The following is a 20,314-nucleotide window of genomic DNA, read 5'->3' on the forward strand; positions in this document are numbered from 1 at the left end:
ACAAATACAGACACAATATTATGAACTACACTAACTTTACAACCCCTGTAGCATAGTCAAATAAAAAAAATCCTGGAATACCCCTTTAAAGTGCATTTCCAACTTCATACATTTTTTAGGTAAAAATAAAATGATGTGCTGTTTATTATTTTTATAGGGTGTTGAAGCCCTTTTTTTCTATTACAGAGGTCCATTAAGTTTTATAATTTATTCCCTTATTGGTTACATAGTACCAACATATTCCAAGGGACTGTACAGAGATTAACTTCCCTATATCAAAAATGTTACACTTTCACAGTTTTCAGAGGAAGATTATCAGTTTTATTTTAGAATATGGGGAAAAAACAGAAGGAAGCCCACATAACCAAGGCAAGAGCATACAAGATGTATGGTAGATGTTGTGCTTGTGTGGATTTAAACCTTTGACCCCAATGCATGCATAAAAATCCTAGATGTTTGCTGCTACCACAAGGAAAGTTTATTGAAGAGAAATTTAAAGGGGTACTCTGATGTCAGGTTAAAAAAAATGCTGCAGAAGCATATAGTATTGCTAGCTCTGAAAACCACCAACATTTATTTGTTTTGTGTGTCTCCTCATATGTCAAATAATCACTCTGCTTCCTGTTTAATAATTTACCCAGTACAATTCCCAGAATGCAATCTTTTCCTTCAGCTCTTCATCACAGCCCCTCCGCTACCACAGGACTACGGTCAGCTACCCGCCCAGAGCTGCTGAAGAACATAGCTCTACAAAGCAAGTAAGCAACAGCTGCTGTATACATTGCCTGTCTGCTCCCTCACCTGTGACACAAGGCAGCATTTTTTGACACCAAGAATCCAAAATACTGGAATGGTGACTTTAAAGGGGAACTCTGGCACTAGACATCTTATCCCCTATCCAGAGGATAGGGGATAAGATGTCTGATCGTGGGGGTCCCGCCGCTGGGGACCCTTCGCAATCTTTCCTGCAGCACCCACTTGTGATCAGCCTCACTAAGAGAAGATCGCTCTGTGTCTGATGACTCATGATACAGTGGCGTCAAGGCCCCCTTGTGACGTCATGCCCCGCCCCCTTGTGACGTCACGGCCCGCCCTCTATGCAAGTCTATGGGAGGGGGCATGAGGCTGATGACAAGTGGTGCTGCAGGAGAGATTGCGGGGTCCTTTGGATAGCGGATTAGATGTCTAGGGCCAGAGTACTCCTTTAATAAGTCAATATTACTATCTCTAGGAATTTGTTGGTATCTATATGCAGGGCCGCCATCAGGGGGGTACAGCCAGTACAGCAGTAAGGGGCCCTGGCTCCCAGGTGGCCCGGACCCCAGCTGCACCCCCCTGCAGGAGCCCCCGCACAGAACCGCTGTAAAGCAGTCTCCTGCTCCCAGAGGCAGACTGACGGTCAGGCACTTCCTGCGGCATTTTGTCTTTACACCTGCGGCATGCGGGCCCTGTGATATCAGCGCAGGGGCTGCACTGTCTGCCTGGGATGAGAAGAGCAGAGAGGTCTGGCTCCGCCCCCTCACTCTATTGGTGGAGCAGGAGCACATGACCTTCTCCACAGACTGACACCAGCTCACCGAGGAAGCCTTCAAATACCTACAGCTGGGTCCTGCCCATCAAAGTAAGTAACTTTCTAGGAGGAGGAGGAGGGGGGGGGGGGGGGGGGGTCGTGTTGTGTGTGCAGGTTGCAATTTGGGGATTATTGGAAGGTATATAGGCATCTCATGCAACAGATGGAGGCACCCTGGTAATGAAACATTGAGATAATGTTTATTTATCGCCATCTCATTATTTCTTAACAAGCTGTTCCAAAACTGCAAAACTACAACTCCCAGCATGCCCACACAGCCAAAGGTATGCTGGAAGTTGTAGTTTTGCAACAGCTGTAGGCACCCTATTTGAGAATGAGTTGGAGGTAAATATACACTATCTCAATGTTTCTCAACCAGTGTGCCTCCAGCTGTTACAAAACTACAACTCCCAGAATGCCGAGACAGCCAAAGCCATCTGTCTATCTCATATCTATCAACTATCTATCTATCTATTTATCTCATATCTATATATCTGATATCTATATCTCATATCTATCTATATATCCATCTATCTATCTATCTCATATCTATCCATCTCATATCTATCAACTATCTATCTATCTCATATCTATATATCTCATATCTATCTATATATCCATCTATCCATGTTGCTGTATATATCCATCTAGCTATCTAATATCTATCTATCTATCTCATATCTATCGATCTATGTTTCTCATATCTATCTATCTCTCTCATTTCTATCTATCTCATATCTAATATCTATCTCATATCTATCTATCTCATATCTAATATCTATCTATCTATCTCATATCTATCTACCTACCTCATATCTATCTATCTCATATCTATCTATCTCATATCTATCTATCTCATATCCATCTACCTACCTCATATCTATCTATCTCATATCTATCTATCTATCTCATATCTATCTCGCTGCCAGCCCTTTATTCCAGGTCTTCCAGCTAACACCCCTCCCCCGTGTCCCCTATTCACTTAGACGCCAGGATGGGCTGAGGGCCCTTTACAATCAGCACAGGGGCTGCTACTATTTACCCAGGGCATTACTTACCTGGTGGAGCTACCTATTGGAGGTGTGACCTACCTGGGGGAACTACCCACTGATGGTACTTCCTATTAGGACATTACCTACCTGGGGGCACTACCTACTGATGGCACTTCCTACTTGGACATTACCTACCTGGGGGGGCACTATTTCCTGGGAGTATTATCTACTCGGGGGCATTACCTACCTGGAGGAATAACTTACTACCTACTGGGGGCATTATCTATTACATACCTGAAGGGGGCATTAACTACAACTTGTCTAGCTGAATGACCTACTGCCTACCTACTGGGACATAACCTACCTGGGAGTATTATTGAGGGCATTACCTACATGGGGCATTATCAACCTACTGGTACCTTAAATAACCTGCCCTCCACCCTATCCCCCTACTTTTTTCTCCAACACACTTAACTACTTCCTTATAATATTCAGGGCACCAAGTAAGGCATTATTTGGGGCACTTAGAGTAGGGAACATGTGGGAAATGTGCTGAAAAAGTGTGAACATAATATATTTGTTGTCTGGCAGATTCTGTGAAGAGGAGTCATGGTTGGAAGAAGACTTCATGATGGTCAGAGCAAGACAGAAAAGGAAAGACAACCACTCCAAGAAGACGCCTCCTGTGAGTCAGCAGATGTTACTGCACTGTAATCACAGGGACTGCAGAGCCAGGGTCACTACTATGTGGACTTTGCATGGGGGGATATTGGTCTATGTTCAGCGGTATTATTTCAATCACTATGTGGTGCTCATGGTGTGGCAGTATTATTTTCACATTTATACTGGTATTATTATTGTATAATTGGTCTCAGTACACAGGATTTGGTCAGTAACAGTATGATGGTAATATGTACAGTGATCATTTTCCTCCTTGTATACTGGTATTATTGGTAATATGGGTCTCAGTACACAGAACTGGGTCAGTAACAGTGATGATGGTAATATTTATGGTGATATTTCCTCCTTCCTTCCTCTTTAAATTAAAGGGCTCTTGTTTTTCTTGTCCTGTGTTTTAAAATATTTTTTTCATAGACAATGGGTAAGATAGCAGGTGGGCACTGGGGGCAGACTTGGTAGTGGGCAATGGGAGGGGGGCCCAAGCCTTGAGCTGTGTAAGGGGCCCCAAAATTTCTGATGGCAGCCCTGTCTATATGCAAATTATAAGGGGGTTACTTGAAATGTATCCGGACCGCAATAACGCATGGGCCAGTTGAAGCACTGCAGTAGCACGAAACGACAACTGTCGCCCAGCGGAGAAACCCCCGCCAATGCCTAATTTTGTCCGTCCTTTATCTGTTATTTATGCTTTTCTACATATAAAAGAAGAATATCGTCTAGATTGGGGTGAGTGCCCTGGTTTCATTTTTTATCTAGAAGTTATGTTAATGTGAACAGGGCCTTTAGCTAAACAGTGACTGCACTGACAGCTTGTTGTAAAATTTTGACAGATCTTGGAAAAATTTCTGTTGTATTGGATACCTAGTGTGAATCTATAGAGGGCTATGCCTCCTTTATAAAACAGAATATTCAATTTTGAATGCAAAAGGTAAAATATGAACTGATTCCTTAATGCTGTGAATGCAGAAAACACGTTATGAGAGACTAGGGAAGAAGTGGAGAAAAAATGTGGAACGTTAAGAAACGAAAAAATAAAAACCTTGAACAGTGAACGAAAATAATAAAATAATACAAAAACACTGAGTGCAGCAACCCCTTTCACACTACCTTTGTCACGCGGTAATGTGACGGCCATAGGGGCTGCCTAGGAGAATAGCGTGAGAAAAAAAATACTACTAGCGGGGTCTCCAGCTTTTTCTCCAGCTACTCCTGCTAAAAAACAGCGGCCCCCTACGGACCCCATTGACTATAATGGGGTCCATCGGGACCCGCTATTGCCCATTGCACGCCCGTCAAACAAACTCAATAAAAAAAAGAGTTTGATGTCCACTCTCGACGGGGTGCAAAGGCAGTGTAAAAGAAGAAGCCTTACTTGAAATGTATACAGTCGGGATCAAAAGTTTGGGCACCCCAGGTAAAAATTTGTATTAATGTGCATAAAGAAGCCAAGGAAAGATGGAAAAATATCCAAAAGGCATCAAATTACAGATTAGACATTCTTAAAATATGTCAACAAAAGTTGGATTTTATTTCCATCATTTACACTTTCAAAATAACAGAAAACAAAAAAATGGCAGCTGCAAAAGTTTGGGCACCCTGCAGAGTTAATATCTTGTACTGCCCCCTTTGCAAAGCTGAGACCTGCCAGTGTCATGGATTGTTCTCAATCATCATCTGGGAAGACCAGGTGATGTCAATCTCAAATGTTTTAAATGCCCAGACACATCTGACCTTGCCCCAACAATCAGCACCATGGGTTCTTCTAAGCAGTTGTCTAGAAATCTGAAACTGAAAATTGTTGACGCTCACAAAGCTGGAGAAGGCTATAAGAAGATGGCAAAACGTTTTCAGATGTCAATATCCTCTGTTCGGAATGTAATTAGGAAATGGCAGTCATCAGGAACTGTGGAAGTTAAAGCAAGATCTGGAAGACCAAGAAAAATATCAAACAGAACCGCTCGCAGGATTGTGAGAAAAACTATTCAAAACCCACGTTTGACTGCACAATCCCTCCAGAAAGATCTGGCAGACACTGGAGTTGTGGTACACTATTCCACTATATGTGCAGAAAAAAAAGAAAAGGGAACAAATGGGGCGCTATCTAAGTGACGTAAATCATGATAATTAAGATGGATGAAAAAAAAGGGTGCACGTACAAAAGTTTGTGGATTGAGCAATAGTGTGTTTCCCACACTCACCTTGTTGTGTTGCGCAAGCTCAGGCACTAAACTGGTGTTCACTTTGTGAGTGCATGCACTCTATATGTTCCTCTGGGCGGCCGAGCATCTGTCCCGATGTTCCGTGGTATCGGTCTGGTCAGTAGTGGTGTGGGTGCTGGATAACTCCTGTAAGGTGCTTGTCCAACCCGAAGCAGATACGCTGTTACACAGATAGTGGAGCCCACTATCTGTGTAACAGCATATCTGCTTGGGTCAGAGGTTTGAACATCTGCATATCCTGAGGCTCCTCAGAGAAGCATCACCTTTACCAGGGTTGGACAAGCACCCACACCACTACTATTCCACTATAAAGAGATACTTGTACACATATGGTCTTTATGGAAGAATCATCAGAAGAAAACCTCTTCTACGTCCTCACCACAAAAATCAGCGTTTGAACTTTGCAAATGAACATATAGACAAGCCTGATGCATTTTGGAAACAATTTCTGTGCACCGATGAGGTTGAACTTTTTGGCCGGAATGAGCAAAGGTACGTTTGGGGAAGAAGGGGAACAGAATTTAATGAAAAGAACCTATGTCCAACTGTTAAGCATGGGGGTGGATCAATCATACTTTGGGGTTGTATTGCAGCCAGTGGCACAGGGAACATTTCTCGAGTAGAAGGAAAACTGAATTCAATAACATTTCAGCAAATTTTGGATGCTAACCTGATGCCATCTGTGAAAAAGCTGAAATTAAAGAGAGGATGGCTCCTACAAATGGATAATGATCCTAAACACACCTCGAAATCCACGGGGGATTACATAAAGAGGCGTAAACTGAAGGTTTTGCCATGGCCTTCACAATCTCCTGACCTCAACATAATTGAAAATCTATGGATAGACCTTAAAAGAGCAGTGCGTGACAGACAGCTCAGAAATCTCAAAGAACTGGAAGACTTTTGTAAGGAAGAATGGGCAAAGATACCTCAAACAAGAATTGAAAGAATCTTTGCTTGCTACAAAAAGCCTTTACAAGCTGTGATACTTGCCAAAGGGGGGCAGTACTAGATATTAACTCTGCAGGGTGCCCAAACTAAAATCTAACTTTTGTTGACATATTATAAGAATGTCTAATCTGTAATTTGATGCCTTTTGGAGATTTTTCCATCTTTCCTTGGCTTCTTTATGCAAGTTAATCCAAATTTTTACCTGAGGTGCCCAAACTTTTGATCCCCACTGTATGGTGCCAAGAAAAAAAATAAAAAACTATTCCTCAAAGCTGGGCTTGTTAAGGTGTAAGGAGATTCAAACTGGGATTTTCAAATAAATCAGGTAAAAAAGGTTGACTTACTGCTGTGCAAATAAATAGATAGATAGATATAGTAAGACAAACATAGAATATATACATACACACACACACACACTTCTCTCAATTCCTGCCGTACACCAACTCCTGCTGTACACCAAGCCTCCCGCCTGACTAAGAAGCATGACGAACGAGACTATAGATCGGTGATAGGCAAGTATCATTATCATCATTGTCACCTGCACTACACACCTACCTGTACCAGGTTAGTGCGGGTGACACTGATGCCAGATTCCCTTTAAGTTTTAATCTTTGGAGAAGCCTGAGGTATGTTTCGTTTCCCTCTAGCTCCTTCACATGGGAAGATAATTTTCTTTTGTTTTACCATAGAATATTTTGTAAAATAAGTGATGTCATTGCAAAGTACAATTGGTGGCGCAAAAAACAAGCCCTCATATGGGTCTGTAGGTAGAAAGTGAAAGCGTTCTGACAATTAGAAGTTGAGGAGGAAAAAAACAAAAGTGCAAAAATGAAAAATCTCTGCGTCCTTAAGAGGTTAAATTAAAACGGTCAGATATTTTCTCCCGCATTATCCACAGTACTGGTGGATAGTGCGGGAGACGCTGATTAAAAACGAGCCCCACCTTACCCGGATCCGCTCGGCCGTTCGCCCCGCAATTGTAGTTTTATTCTATGTGTATATCTTGCTGTAACTGGCACGGGCGGTGCTTCTGCACTGACGTCAGCGCCGCTTATGAATATTCATCCCCCCTTCCTCCAGTTAGGAGTGGTGAAGAGAGGGAGAGCTGGAGGGAGGGGGGATGAATATTCATAAGCGGCGCTGACATCATTGCAGAAGCCCCGCCCGTGCCAGTTACAGCAAGATATACACATAGAATAAAACTATAATTGCGGGCGAACGGCCGGCCGGATCCGGTAGGACTCATTTTAATCAGCGTCTCCCGCACTATCCACCAGTACTGTGGATAGTGCGGGAGAAAATATCTGACAGTTTTCCTTTAAATGCTGTGAAAACACTTCAGACAAGATGGCTGCCCCTTATAATAATGTACAAAACATGAAATAAATAAAAATAATACTAAGTACAATCAGAAAACAATAACATGTTTCAGAATCTATATCTAAAATACATTCCCTTTTCATATATTTTATCTCTAGAAGAGGGACTTGACTCTTCCAGCTGAATGAAGTGGTGGGTCAGCATGTACTCTATTTATTTCTGGCGATATTAAAGCGGTGTACTTAGGTGTTTCATGTGCTTCCATTCACAATGAATGGAGTATGTGCCGACTCAGCACTCCATTCAGCCAGAAGAGTTCATGTTCTAGAGAACACAGATGGTGGACCCTCACAATCAGACAGTTATCCCTTAAAGGGGTACTCCGCTGCTCAGCGTTTGGAACAAACTGTTCCGAACGCTGGAGTCGGGAGCTCGTGATGTCATAGCCCGCCCCCTCATGATGTGACACTCCGCCCCCTCAATGCAAGTCTATGGCTGTCACGCCCCCTCCCATAGACTTGCATTTAGGGGGTGGGGGTGACGTCATGAGGGGGCGTGGTTATGACGTGGTTATCAAATTACAGGACTTCAAGACTTGGCATAAATGGCACCACAGGGGTGTGGGGAAAAAAAATAACTACTTGTCCAAGGGACTAAAACGGAACACAATCTACTTGTCCCTCAAGAAAATCCACTTGTCCTGGTAGATAAAATAATTTCAACCAAAATAGTATATAAATAGGGTCTTTAGGACTGGGCGATATACCGGTTCATACCAAATACCAAAATTTGTGTGCTGCACGATATGAATTTTAACCCATACCGCAATACCGGTTTGGCCCCTCCCCCTCGGGAATGAATGAATTATCAGCCCAGCGCTGCGCTGTCCCAACATCGGGGAACTAATCATATGTGCCCCGCGAGCGCTGTCCCCATCGGGGTCAGCCGTGGGCTGTCCGGGCATGCTGGGAGTTGTAGTTTTGCAACATCTGGATGTCTGCAGGTTGAAGACCACTGCTCTATACTGTATCCCTATGCCCGGGCTGGAAAAGGTAAACAAAATAAACTTTAACAAACCTTCCCAGTCGGCCCAGACTTGCTTCCTAGGGAATGGAACGTCGGAGAGCCGTCAGCCTATCACCGGCCGCAGTGATGTTCCGCCTCGGCCAGTGATAGGTTGAGCCCACTGTCATGTAAGAAGCTGGCTTCTTACATGACAGTGGGCTCAGCCTATCACCGGCCGAGGCGGAACATCACTGCGGCTGGTGATAGGCTGACGGCTCTCCTCTTTTGTTTACCTTTTGCAGCCCGGGCATAGGGATACAGCTATAGTGTAAGAGTGTCAGAGCCGGCGGCCGCAACAAACAGGAGGACGAGGAGGGCAGCGCTTGCAGGTGACGTGAGTAGTACCCCGATGGGGACAGCACAGCGCTAATAATTTTTTTTTTTTTTTGGGGGGGGGGGGGGTGGGGGGTTTTCGATACCATTTATACCGTGGAACCGCCATAAGTAACAAAAATACCGCAATACACATATTTGGCCAAACCGCCCAGCCCTAAGGGTCTTTATTAGTTTCTGCACTTTTGTTTTTTCCTCCTCGTCCTATAATAGCCATAACTCTTATTTTTCCATCTACAGACCCATATGAGGCTTGTTATTTGCGGGGCCAAGTATACTTTGTAATGGCATATTTGATTTTTCCATAACCTATGCTCTGAAACAAAAACAAAAATTTTGTGAGGTGAAATTGAAAAAAAAATAAATTAAGATTTCTTTTTTTCGCCATTCACCTTGTAGTCAAACTAACATTATTTGGATACTTTAGGTCGGCCTGATTACACCAATACCAAATTTGTTTAGTTTCCATCATGTTTTATAAAAAAAAAAAAATTTTAATAAAAAAAAAATCCCTGACCCCTACAATATTTGTCTTTTTCCGTATACTGGGCTGTATGCGGGCTTATTTTGTGGGCCATAATATGCTGCTTGTATCGGTACCAATTTGGTATTGATCGGACTTTTTGAACACTTTTTTACTGGGATATGATGTTATAAACATAAAAAATGGTTAAAAGATCCCTTTAGACACTGCTGTGAACTTTGACAGTGGTGATCTAAAGGGTTAATAGCCGGCCGCGGTCAAATCAACAGGTGGCCGTCGGGTATGGAGCGGGCACGAGTCAGGAGCCCGCTCCATACACCCTGAGCGCCGATGTGAGGTGCAGACTTGCGTCCCATGCACCTGCACCTCACAATGCATAAACATTTTGAAAAATGGGGGGGGAAGAGAGAGTTGGTCTGGCCCTGCTTGGTCTATACAGGGCTAAATCGATGAAAAATTCACCTGTCCGCAGCCCGGAACTACATGTCAAGACTTACAGCTGCAGAGTATACAGACAGTTCAATGAATGACATGCTATGGGCTGTTATGATATTACACCACATTAAATCTCGAAGACACAAAAGCAAACCAAAAAACTGAGCTGCACCCCATGTCCATTATACAGTATGTAAACACATTACAAACACTACCGTACTGCAGGATAAGCGGCTCACCGCAACGTCAACAACCACAGGCTCAGGAGGCTGAAAAATCACCATGTATTAGGTATCAGCACTCGGAAGCTCAAGCAGTAGGACACAACTTCCATTGCGGAGCCTTTAGAGGCCCCAAAAACTGACAGATAATGTAAATGTATGGTTATTAAGATATGAAAGATTTATAACTCATTCCTGCTGCAACGTTTTCAAGTGAAGGAGTTTTTATTTTTTATCTTCTCTTCTAACTGCTATATCTTTTTTTCTGCCAGAGCCATATGAGGGCTTATTTTACTATATAAAAATGTTAACCTAACAGTGTTTACACATGAAAAATGAAATAATTCTGTGCATATCTTATAAATAAAAAATAAACTGGACATGATTTGGAAAGACATGTAAAGTCTCCCAGCTGACAATGCATATCAGAGCAAAAAACAAGCCAGGAGAGGCAAAGAACTGCCTGTAGAGTTTAGAAACTGGATTTTGTGGAGGCACAGATCTGAAGAAGGGTACAAGATTTATCCTGCACTAAAAGTTTCTAAGAGCACAGTGGCATCAGTAATTCCTAAATGGAAGACATTTGAAACCACTAGGACTTTTCCTCAAGCTGACCACCCCACCATACTAAGTAAGGCCCCCCTCACACTACCGTTATCACACAGTAGTGTGATGGCCACCGGGGAAAATAGTGTTAAAAGAAACAAACAAAATATATATATATATATATATATATATATATATATATATATATATCTTGCGCCGTCTTTTTCTCCCACTATTCAGCGGCGCCTGACGGACCCTACTGACGATAATGGGGTCGGGACCCACTGTTGCCTGTTCCGCAACGGTAGTGTGAATGTAGCCTAATTGGGGGAGAAGGGAAAGGTGATAAATAACCCAATGGTCTATCTGAGCTCTAAAGATCCTGTGTACAAATGGGAGAAACTTCCAAAACAAAGACTTAGGCTCCTTTCACACTATGAAAAGGACCCGTTATATAACACCCGTTATAAAATCGCCATTAGAAAAGCACTAACTTACGTTCGTAAATCCCATTATAGTCTATGGGACTGTTCTAATACAGGTTTTAACCCGTTCATGCCCGTCAATCATAACGCACGTTATTTTGGGACGGGAGATTATTTCTCGCGCTACTATCTCCCGTCCCAAAATAACATCCGTTATGAATGACGGGCGAGAACTGGTTAAAGCGTGTATTAGAACAAACCCATAGACTATAATGGGATTTACTAACGTAAGTTAGGGCTTTTCTAATGGCCATTTTACCCCGCGATCGCCCGTGATTTAATAACGGGTGTTATATAACGGGCCCTTTTCATAGTGTGAAAGGAGCCTTACATTGCATGTGTACCCCACAAGATTGGCTTTCTGAGGAAAGCCGAGCAGAAACTAAAGGGACATAGCGCTCAGGCCAATGCTTGTGTCTCTGTGTTCTAGCGATCAATGGGGTGGGGTTCGTGGTCTCACCAGCCGGACCCCCAACAATCGCAACTTCTGACATGGCTCTATGACATGTCAGAAGTTATTTTAACGTTTAGTTAGTTCAGACATTTTTCAGACTCCGCAATGCCAATTATGTTTATTATTTTTTGTAGTTTGCATTTTATTTGTAAGATTAAAATGGGAGGTGATATGAATTTTCAGTTATAAAACTTTTTTTTTATATTGTTTAACGTACACTTAGCTCCCCATAGCACTTGGATATTCCATCACTTGTACACTATACTGCAGTACCAATGTATTGCAGTATACTATCACTATATCTTCTATTTCAACCTGCCTCTGGGTGTACTAACAGTACTATCATGGCAGCTCTAGAGGCCTTTACTAGGCCCTGAGTCTGCTCAATATTCGCTTATCAATGTCATGACGTAACAGGGTCTCTAGGGTTGGGAAGACATTAAAGGGGTACTCCACTGCTCAGTGTTTGGAACAAACTGTTCTGAACGCTGGAGCTGGCGCCGGGAGCTCCTGATGTCATAGCCCCGCCCCCTCAATGCAAGTCTATGGGAGGGGGCGTGACAACTGCCACGCCCCCTCCAATAGACTTGCATTGAGGGGGTGGGACGTGACATCATGAGGGGGCGGGGCTATGATGTCACAAGCTCCTGGCGTCGGCTCCAGCGTTCGGAAAAGTTTGTTCCAAACGCTGAGCGGTGGAGTACCCCTTTAAAGGGTACCTGTTATCTCTCCACGTATCAGTATTAGTAAATACTTGTATCCCCAAACAATAACAATTCTATAACAACTTTATTTAGAACTCTCTGTTTATTCATACGTTTCCATATGGAATAACAGAATTGTTATTTTATTTTAATGTCTTTTAATACGCATAACTTTTTTCTTGGCTCGGCCTCTATTAAAGTTTCTCGGGGTAGGAGCAACTTTTGCTTACTTGGAGTGCTTTAGAAGGAGGCCTTCAGTGTGACCTAAAGGAGAAGAGATGATTGTTGTATGATGACAATATGGGGGAAGGGAGGGCTGACACAGTTTTAAAAGTTTTGCTCTGAGAAACTGTTTTAATTTTGGGCCTGCAATTCTGGATCTGTCCTATACATTAAAATAAAATACTTGAAGCTATAGATACAGTGCTTGGCTTTCACACTTTACATCATGTACAGATCACCATGGGATCAGCGACTATAAACAGGATTAGTCATGTTAGGGCAGCTCATCTCCACCCATAACAATAAAACTTTACATGTGTTCATTAATGATCCTCGTCACCTATTTAAGGTCAATTCACATACATTCAGGATGCGACAACATTTTTGGTGTGGATTTCGTGGCGAAATCCACATTAAATTCCATGATAGGGTACGTTCACAGTGGCGGATTTATTTGCGGGTTTCCCGCTGTGTATTTGAAATGGGGCGGGATTTACGCTGCGGAAAATCTGCTGCAGACAGCTGAGAAGAGCCGCCCCCTTTCAAATACGCAGAGGGAAACCTGCAAATAAATCCGCCTGTGTGAACATACCCATATTGTGACTTTAATTCAAGTGAATGAATTTTCTGCAAACTTGAAAACTTAAAGGAGTAGTCCAGTGGTGATTCAGTGGTGAGCAACTTATCCCCTATCCTAAGGATAGGGGATACGTTGCAGATCGCGGGGGGTCCGACCCCTGGGGCCCCCTGCGATCTCCTGTACGGAGCCCCGACAGCCCGCTGGAAGGGGGCGTGTCGACCTCCGCACGAGGCGGCGGCCGACACGCCCCCTCAATACAACTCTATGGCAGAGCCGAAGCGCTGCCTTCGGCAATCTCCGGCTCTGCCATAGAGATGTATTGAGGGGGCGTGTCGGCCGCCGCCTCGTGCGGGGGTCGACACCCGCTATCTCGGCGGAGAGCCGGGGCCCCGTACAGAGAGATCGCAGGGGGCCCCAGCGGTCGGACCCCCCGCGATCTCAAACTTATCCCCTATCCTTAGGATAGGGGATAAGTTTTTCACCACTGGACTACCCCTTTAATAGGTAGTTCTTTCCAGGCCATGTAAAAAAAAAAAAAAATATAAGTTTCATTCATAATAATCTGAGATTTTTTTTTTGTAATAAGTTTATTTTTCAGATTTTTTTGAGTCAATCTTTTAGATTTTTAATGAAATTAATGAATATTAAACATTTCTCTACATCCCATCAGCCTAACAGGAAAGGCTACATTATAAGAAATATCTACATGGACCATATAGGTGTTACCCCAGAGCTACTCCATGCTGTACCTAATCACAAGAGGGAACAACACTAATTTCCCAAAATCACATCTGCACACAAATGCATTACTGGTGCAGTTTCACAGCCACATCAGAGCCATCCTGCACATTAAAGGGGTTGTGCGCTGCCCTGCAGTTCGGAGCTCCGCTCACAGCGTCCGGAAGTTCATAACTCCAAACGCTGTGTGCGGGCTTCTTCGCGACGTCACGCCCGCCCCCTCAACGAAAGCCTATGGGAAGGGGGCGCAACCACTGTCACGCCCTCTTCCCATAGACTTTGGTAGAGGGGGCGGGCGTGATGTCACAAGGGGGTGGGCGAGACCCCACGAAGGGGCCAGGAATGACGTCACGCCTGGCGGCTGCGAACACGGAAGTCCGCGCACAACGTTCGGAGTAATGAACTTCCGGACGCTGTGAGCGGAGCTCCGAACTGCAGGGCAGCGCACAACCCCTTTAAATATGTTCAGGATTTTATCTTAGGGCAGATGTGTACACTGACAGCAGAACATTGGCAGAACATGCCGGCACTAGGACCGCTCGGAAATGCGTCATCTTATAGACGGCAATGCATTTCTGTGCGGACTCTGCGGAAAGAACAGACATGACTATTCTTTCTGCGAACACCAGAATCTATATTTCCGCGCCAAAAACATCTGGCACAGAAATTCTGTCATGTGAACAGTGTAGCAGAATCCCACTGAAATCAATCGGACTCTGCTGCTGCAGAATGTGCGTGTGGAATTCTGCAAGGAAATTCCATCATGTGAACATGGCCTAAGGCATGTGCACATAGGCAAAAAGCTTCCTCTTGTGCAATGCTGTATTGCAGCTTTCCCCAAGCCACATTCAGCGTTGAGGGGTCTTATCCTGAAGATTCCACAGATTTCCAAAATAGGAGAAAGTTAAAGGGTACCTCTCATCAAATAAACTTTTGATATATTTTAGGTTAATGAATGTTGAATAACTTTCCAATAGCATGTTAATTAAAAATATGCTTCTTTCTATTGTATTTTTCCCGATCAGTCCTGTCAGCAAGCATTTCTGACTCATGCTGGAGTCCTAAACACTCAGAGCTGCCAGCCTGCTTTGTTCACAGCCAAACAGGCTGTGAACAAAGCAGGCTGGCAGCTCTGAGTGTTCTCCTTTGTGAACAAAGCAGACTGGCAGCTCGTAGTGTTTAGGACTCCAGCATGAGTCTGAAATGCTTGCTGCCAGGACTGGTAGGGAGACCCCTAGTGGTCATTTCTTCAAAGTGGAAAATGAAATAGAAAGAAGCATATTTTTTAATAACATGCAATTGTAAAGTTATTCTGCATACATTAATCTATAATGTATCAAAAGTTTTTTTGATGAGAGGTACCCTTTAAGGAAGTTATTTTGGGCTATTAGCCCTGTTTTTTCTTCCTATCCATGTTTTCATTCCAACCCATTTCTCACAGGTTTTTTCCTATATATAAGGTTGCTATGCAATGATTAGGGATCGACCGATTATCGGTATGGCCGATATTATCGGCCGACAATCACGATTTTGGGCATTATCGGTATCGGCAATTACCTTGCCGATAATGCCCCGCCCCCCGCACCGCGACCGCCACATCCCCGACCCGCCGCACCGCTCCCCCGACCCACCGCACCGCGTCGCACTGGGCGGTATACCGGTATGGATTTTTGCCCATATCGCTATACCGGTCGGGCCCCTCCCCCACCCTCCGAGTCAATAAAAAAATTAAACTTACCCGTAATGGGGGTGGTCCGGGCCATCCATCCATCCTTCCTGTAGTGTCCGGGGGCGTTCCGGGTGAAGAGTGAACCGGTCCGGGCTGTCCTTCTCCGGCGGTCATCTTCTCCACTCCGGGCAGGCTCCGGCCTAGTACACTGCATAGACGCCGCGATGTCAGGTGCGTCGCTGCGCACGGACGTCACTGCGCAGCGGCGTCTATGCAGCGTACTAGGCCGGAGCCTGCCCGGAGTGGAGAAGATGACCGCCGGAGAAGGACAGCCCGGACCGGACCACCCTCCACCCGGAACGCCCCCGGACACTACAGGAAGGAAGGATGGATGACAGGTAGGGGGAGAGAAGCGGGTGGTGGCGGCAGCGGCGGCCTATGGCCCCACAAAAGCCACTGCAGATCATTGATTTAAAGCGCCCGCTTTAAATCAATGATCTGCAGCGGTGTCGCAGGGGGTTAAATAGCCGATAACTTTTACCGGAATATCGGTATAAGTTATCGGCTCTAACCTGCACCGATTATCGGTATCGGCCCTAAAAAAACGATATCGGTCGATCCCTAGTAATGATGTTATATTATTGGACCTGAGGACGAGGGGGTCTAGCCCCTCGCAACACGTAGTCCTTTCACGTTTATGTAATAAAGCGCACTTTGTTTTATTTACTTACCTGTCCGCTTCGGTTATTTACCGTGGAAACACATTCTACTACTGCGTCCACTTCAAGAAGTCTGCCGTGTGAGCGCCACAACCAGGAATCCTTTGCCTGCTCCTTCGGGACACCTCCAGCCATACAGTACACAGCAGAGATATCACAAGGACCAGACGATTCTATAAAGTGTATTGGGGCCTTAGGCCTTTTTCTTTTCTCCTCATATACTCAAAAGTGCTGTTCACCACACTTTAAAATCCTATACACTAAAGTACATGTTCGGGAAGCAGACTGGACATAGAATAAAAAAAATGAATGGCACAACAGAGTTATACGGACCTGTTCACACTACCTACATAAGTTCTGCAGCAGACACACAATTGGATTCCGCAGGAGAAGCCTCTGCACTGCGATGTAGTAAATGGGATAGCGCAGACAGTAAGCGCCGAATCCCAAGGAGTAGAATGTGCTCCGAAGTTACACAAGGAATTTCAGGGCCTTAGAAAAGACTTCATGGGGAGAACAAATACTTAGTAAAACCAGCAGGTCAGGAAAGGCCACAGGTCCTCTTAAGGGCATGTGTTCACACTACGGAATTGCGCTCGGAAATTCTGCTGTGTGAACCTTGACATTGGTGTAAATGGGCCAATTTCCAGGGATCCATTCACACTACAGAATTTCAGTGGTGGAGAATTCTGCAGTTGAAATTGATCCACTAAAGGAATTAACCTGTTCATTCTTTCTGCAGAATTATGCACACACTGCATGGTGACGGCGCAGGTCCACACAATCCTACCGTCAAAGGATTTCGGCGGCCATCACCAGATGGGTGCTACCAGCAGAGATTACTCAGTGTGAAAATACCCTACTAGTCAATGATCCCACCACAGATACTTCAGCCTTCTACATTTAAAGGGAACAAATCAGCAGGTTTTAGCATATATAACCCTTGACAATGGATTATATATGCTAAAATCGTTATCCTCACCATCCCCGGGGACGTTTTTACCCACAGGGATGGTGAAGATATTAAAGAGTAGCTCCCACCATGTATATCATTCACGTCACTGATGCCTGCTGTGCGCCGACTTCCACCCTCACCTTACATATAGATGAGCGGCCAATAGCACAACAGGCTGCTCCGGGGTCTCCTCCACCCTGTTCAGCAGTTCATGTTCTGCCCAGGGAGGAGGAGTATAGGAGCATCGCCAACCTGCGGTGCAAGATATCCCTGCCAGGCGCAGGGATGGGCTGCGCGCGAGGCCAGTGAGCGAATGTGAGCAGCCCCAGCGTTCACAGCGCTCGCTCCTGCCTGTCTGATTGACAGGAAGGGAGCGAGTGCAGGCTGACTGAATTCGCACCGATTGCCCGGCCGGGCTCGGTCCGAATTCAGCTGTGACGTCACAGCAGGCGGCAGCCGGCCACTAGGAGGGAGACCCCTAGTGGCAGCCGGGGGAGACTTTTATAACTTAGTATCTTCACCATCCCTGGGGCAAAAATGAGGAGAGCGATTATAGCAAATATAACGCATTGTCAAAGGTTGTATATGCTAAAATCTGCTGATTGGTTCCCTTAAAGGGGTACTCCCCTGGAAAACCTTTCTTTAAATCAACTGGTGCCAGAAAGTTAAACAGATTTGTAAATTAGCACAATAGATGAATGTAGCCAGCACATAAAAGCCGCAGTTTATTGATATCTCATTAAAAGTTCCATAGAAAGGCAGGTAGGGGAGTAAATCAGGCAATATCATGTACAGTTACCAGCTTGGAGATGGGTCCCTACATGCCAACGCGTTTTGGGTCAAGGACCCTTAGTCATGGCATACATGTTCATCTACTAGGTAACATTTTTATACTGACCTGGAAGGGGGGGGGATAAACTTCCGAGAGGTTCAGAAAAACGTTATCACCTATGTGCAAGTTAAAAGTAAAGCACAAAAAGTTGTAGGAACCCAAATGAAAAAACACACAAAAAAAGAGAAAATATGTTCTGAGCTTAATAATGCAGGATAAGATCAGCTTTGGAAATTGCTTCTGTTTAAAAATCTCAATCCTTCCAGTACTTATCAGTACTACACAGGAAGTTGTATTTTTTTCTGGAGTTCTTTTCTGTCTGACCACAGTGCTCTCTGCTGACACCTCTGTCTGTGTCAGAAACTATCCAGAGCAAGAGAGGTTTGCTATGGGGATTTGCTTCTACTCTGGACAGTTCCTGACATGGACAGAGGTGTCAGTAGAGAGCACTGTGGTCTGAGAGAAAAGAAATAAAAAAAAATAAATAAAAAAAAAACATCCTCTGGAGCATACAGCAGCTGATAAGTACTGGAAGGGTTACGATTTTTAACTCAAAGTAATTTACAAATCTGTTTAACGTTCTGGCACCAGTTGATAAAAAATTAAATAAAACGTTTTCCAGTGGAGTACCCCTTTAATGAATCACTGTCATTTGAATAAGCTTTTGATGCTTCATCTTACTCCTCAGACTCGCTGTGATATTAAGGCGGTGAAGTGCCTGGCAAGTGTTCTTCACTCCCTGGCTGTCACTCAAATCTCACTCTTTCATTGCATTTCTCTATGGAACTGTTTTCCAACCAGGGTGTCTCCAGCTGTTGCAAAACTAAAACTTGTAGTTTTGCAACAGCTGGAGGCACCCTGGTTGGAAAACACTGGTCCATGGAGTGAAAAAAGTTGAACAGACCTGAACAAGGTGTGAAAGGTTTATTCAAATGACAGTGACACTTTATCATAAGAACATGGCCATAGGTTACTATACCCAGAGGTGAGTGGGCAGCAGTTTGTTGCCTCTTACACCAGTTATGGTTTGTAGATGATGGGGCACTACAAGCTCCAGCATGCTCAGCTGTACAGGGTGTGATGGGACAGAGTTTGTGCAGAACAGTGATTGCCGCTCCGGGAGATGATGTGACAGCTCACACACAGTATATTCCTCCATACACTGATGTGCGGTTATGGAGCGTCCACGTCACCAGCCCCTCTCATCCCTCCCAAGGATGAATCCGCACAGTCCTGTACACACTGACCGGGAGAGCCGTGACCAGGCACATAACGCGGCGGTACCGGCGGCCGCCCTGACAGCGTTCACACCTGCGGCGGCTGTATATGGCGTCTTACCGGCACAGGAGCGGGTCTTCCAGATCTTCAGCAGCAGGATGAGGATGGCGGACAGGTGGGAAATGTCCCCCAGGAACCTGAAGATGTTCATGGTGACCGGGGCCGAGTAGTGTCGGTGGCCGGGGCGGAAGGCAGGACGCGCTGTGTGCTAGGCCTTGTGTGTGGGAGGAGGAGGGGAGGATTCCGGAGGGGAGGGGAGCCGCACTGCCCCTACAGGAACCAGGAACTCCGGCGGTACCGGCGCTGACGTCCATACACGCAGGTTATCGGAAACCACTCTTTCCCCAACCAGGGTGCCTTCAGCTGTTGCAAAACTACAACTCCCAGCATGCCCGGACAGCCAAAGGCTGTCCGGGCATGCTGCGAGTTGTAGTTTTGCAACAGCTGAAGGCACCCTGGTTGGGTAAACACTGTTGAACACTAGTGTTGGGTGCGAATATTCGCATTTCGAAATATTCGCTATACAGTGATCCCTCAACTTACAATGGCCTCAACATACAATAGTTTCAACATACACTGGTCTTTTCTGGACCATTGTAACTTGAAACCAGACTCAACATACAATGCTAAGGAATCTGCAAAACATGTCAATGGCTGGAAGAATCGACCAATCAGAATGGGCATTTCACTGGTAAAACCTCTGTATTCCTAAAGTGCATGCACTGACTGGTGTCTGGTAGCGCCCCCTACAGTACAGGGAGGTATTACATGTTCTGTACTACTTTTAACCTATGCCATGGTTAGCTGCGCCTTTGGACACAAAGTAATAGCGGCTCCATTTTACTTTTTTTTAGTGCATTA

The 20,314-nt window shown here is 44.9% G+C and overlaps 1 protein-coding gene across 1 annotated transcript in view; it reads right to left on the reverse strand.

Annotated features, from left to right (window-relative positions):
- Window positions 1–19,712, reverse strand: part of KDELR1 (KDEL endoplasmic reticulum protein retention receptor 1) — a 31,880-nt gene extending 12,168 nt beyond the window's left edge. The window contains exon 1 of the mRNA XM_056544624.1: window positions 19,514–19,712. Coding sequence (XP_056400599.1) covers window positions 19,514–19,604 — 91 coding nt within the window. The 5' untranslated portion in view covers window positions 19,605–19,712. The remainder of the gene's footprint in view (window positions 1–19,513) is intronic.
- Between the last annotated feature and the right edge of the window lie 602 nt (window positions 19,713–20,314).

Source organism: Hyla sarda, chromosome 10 (genome assembly GCF_029499605.1).
Source record: "Hyla sarda isolate aHylSar1 chromosome 10, aHylSar1.hap1, whole genome shotgun sequence".
NCBI classification, from domain to species: Eukaryota; Metazoa; Chordata; class Amphibia; order Anura; family Hylidae; genus Hyla; species Hyla sarda.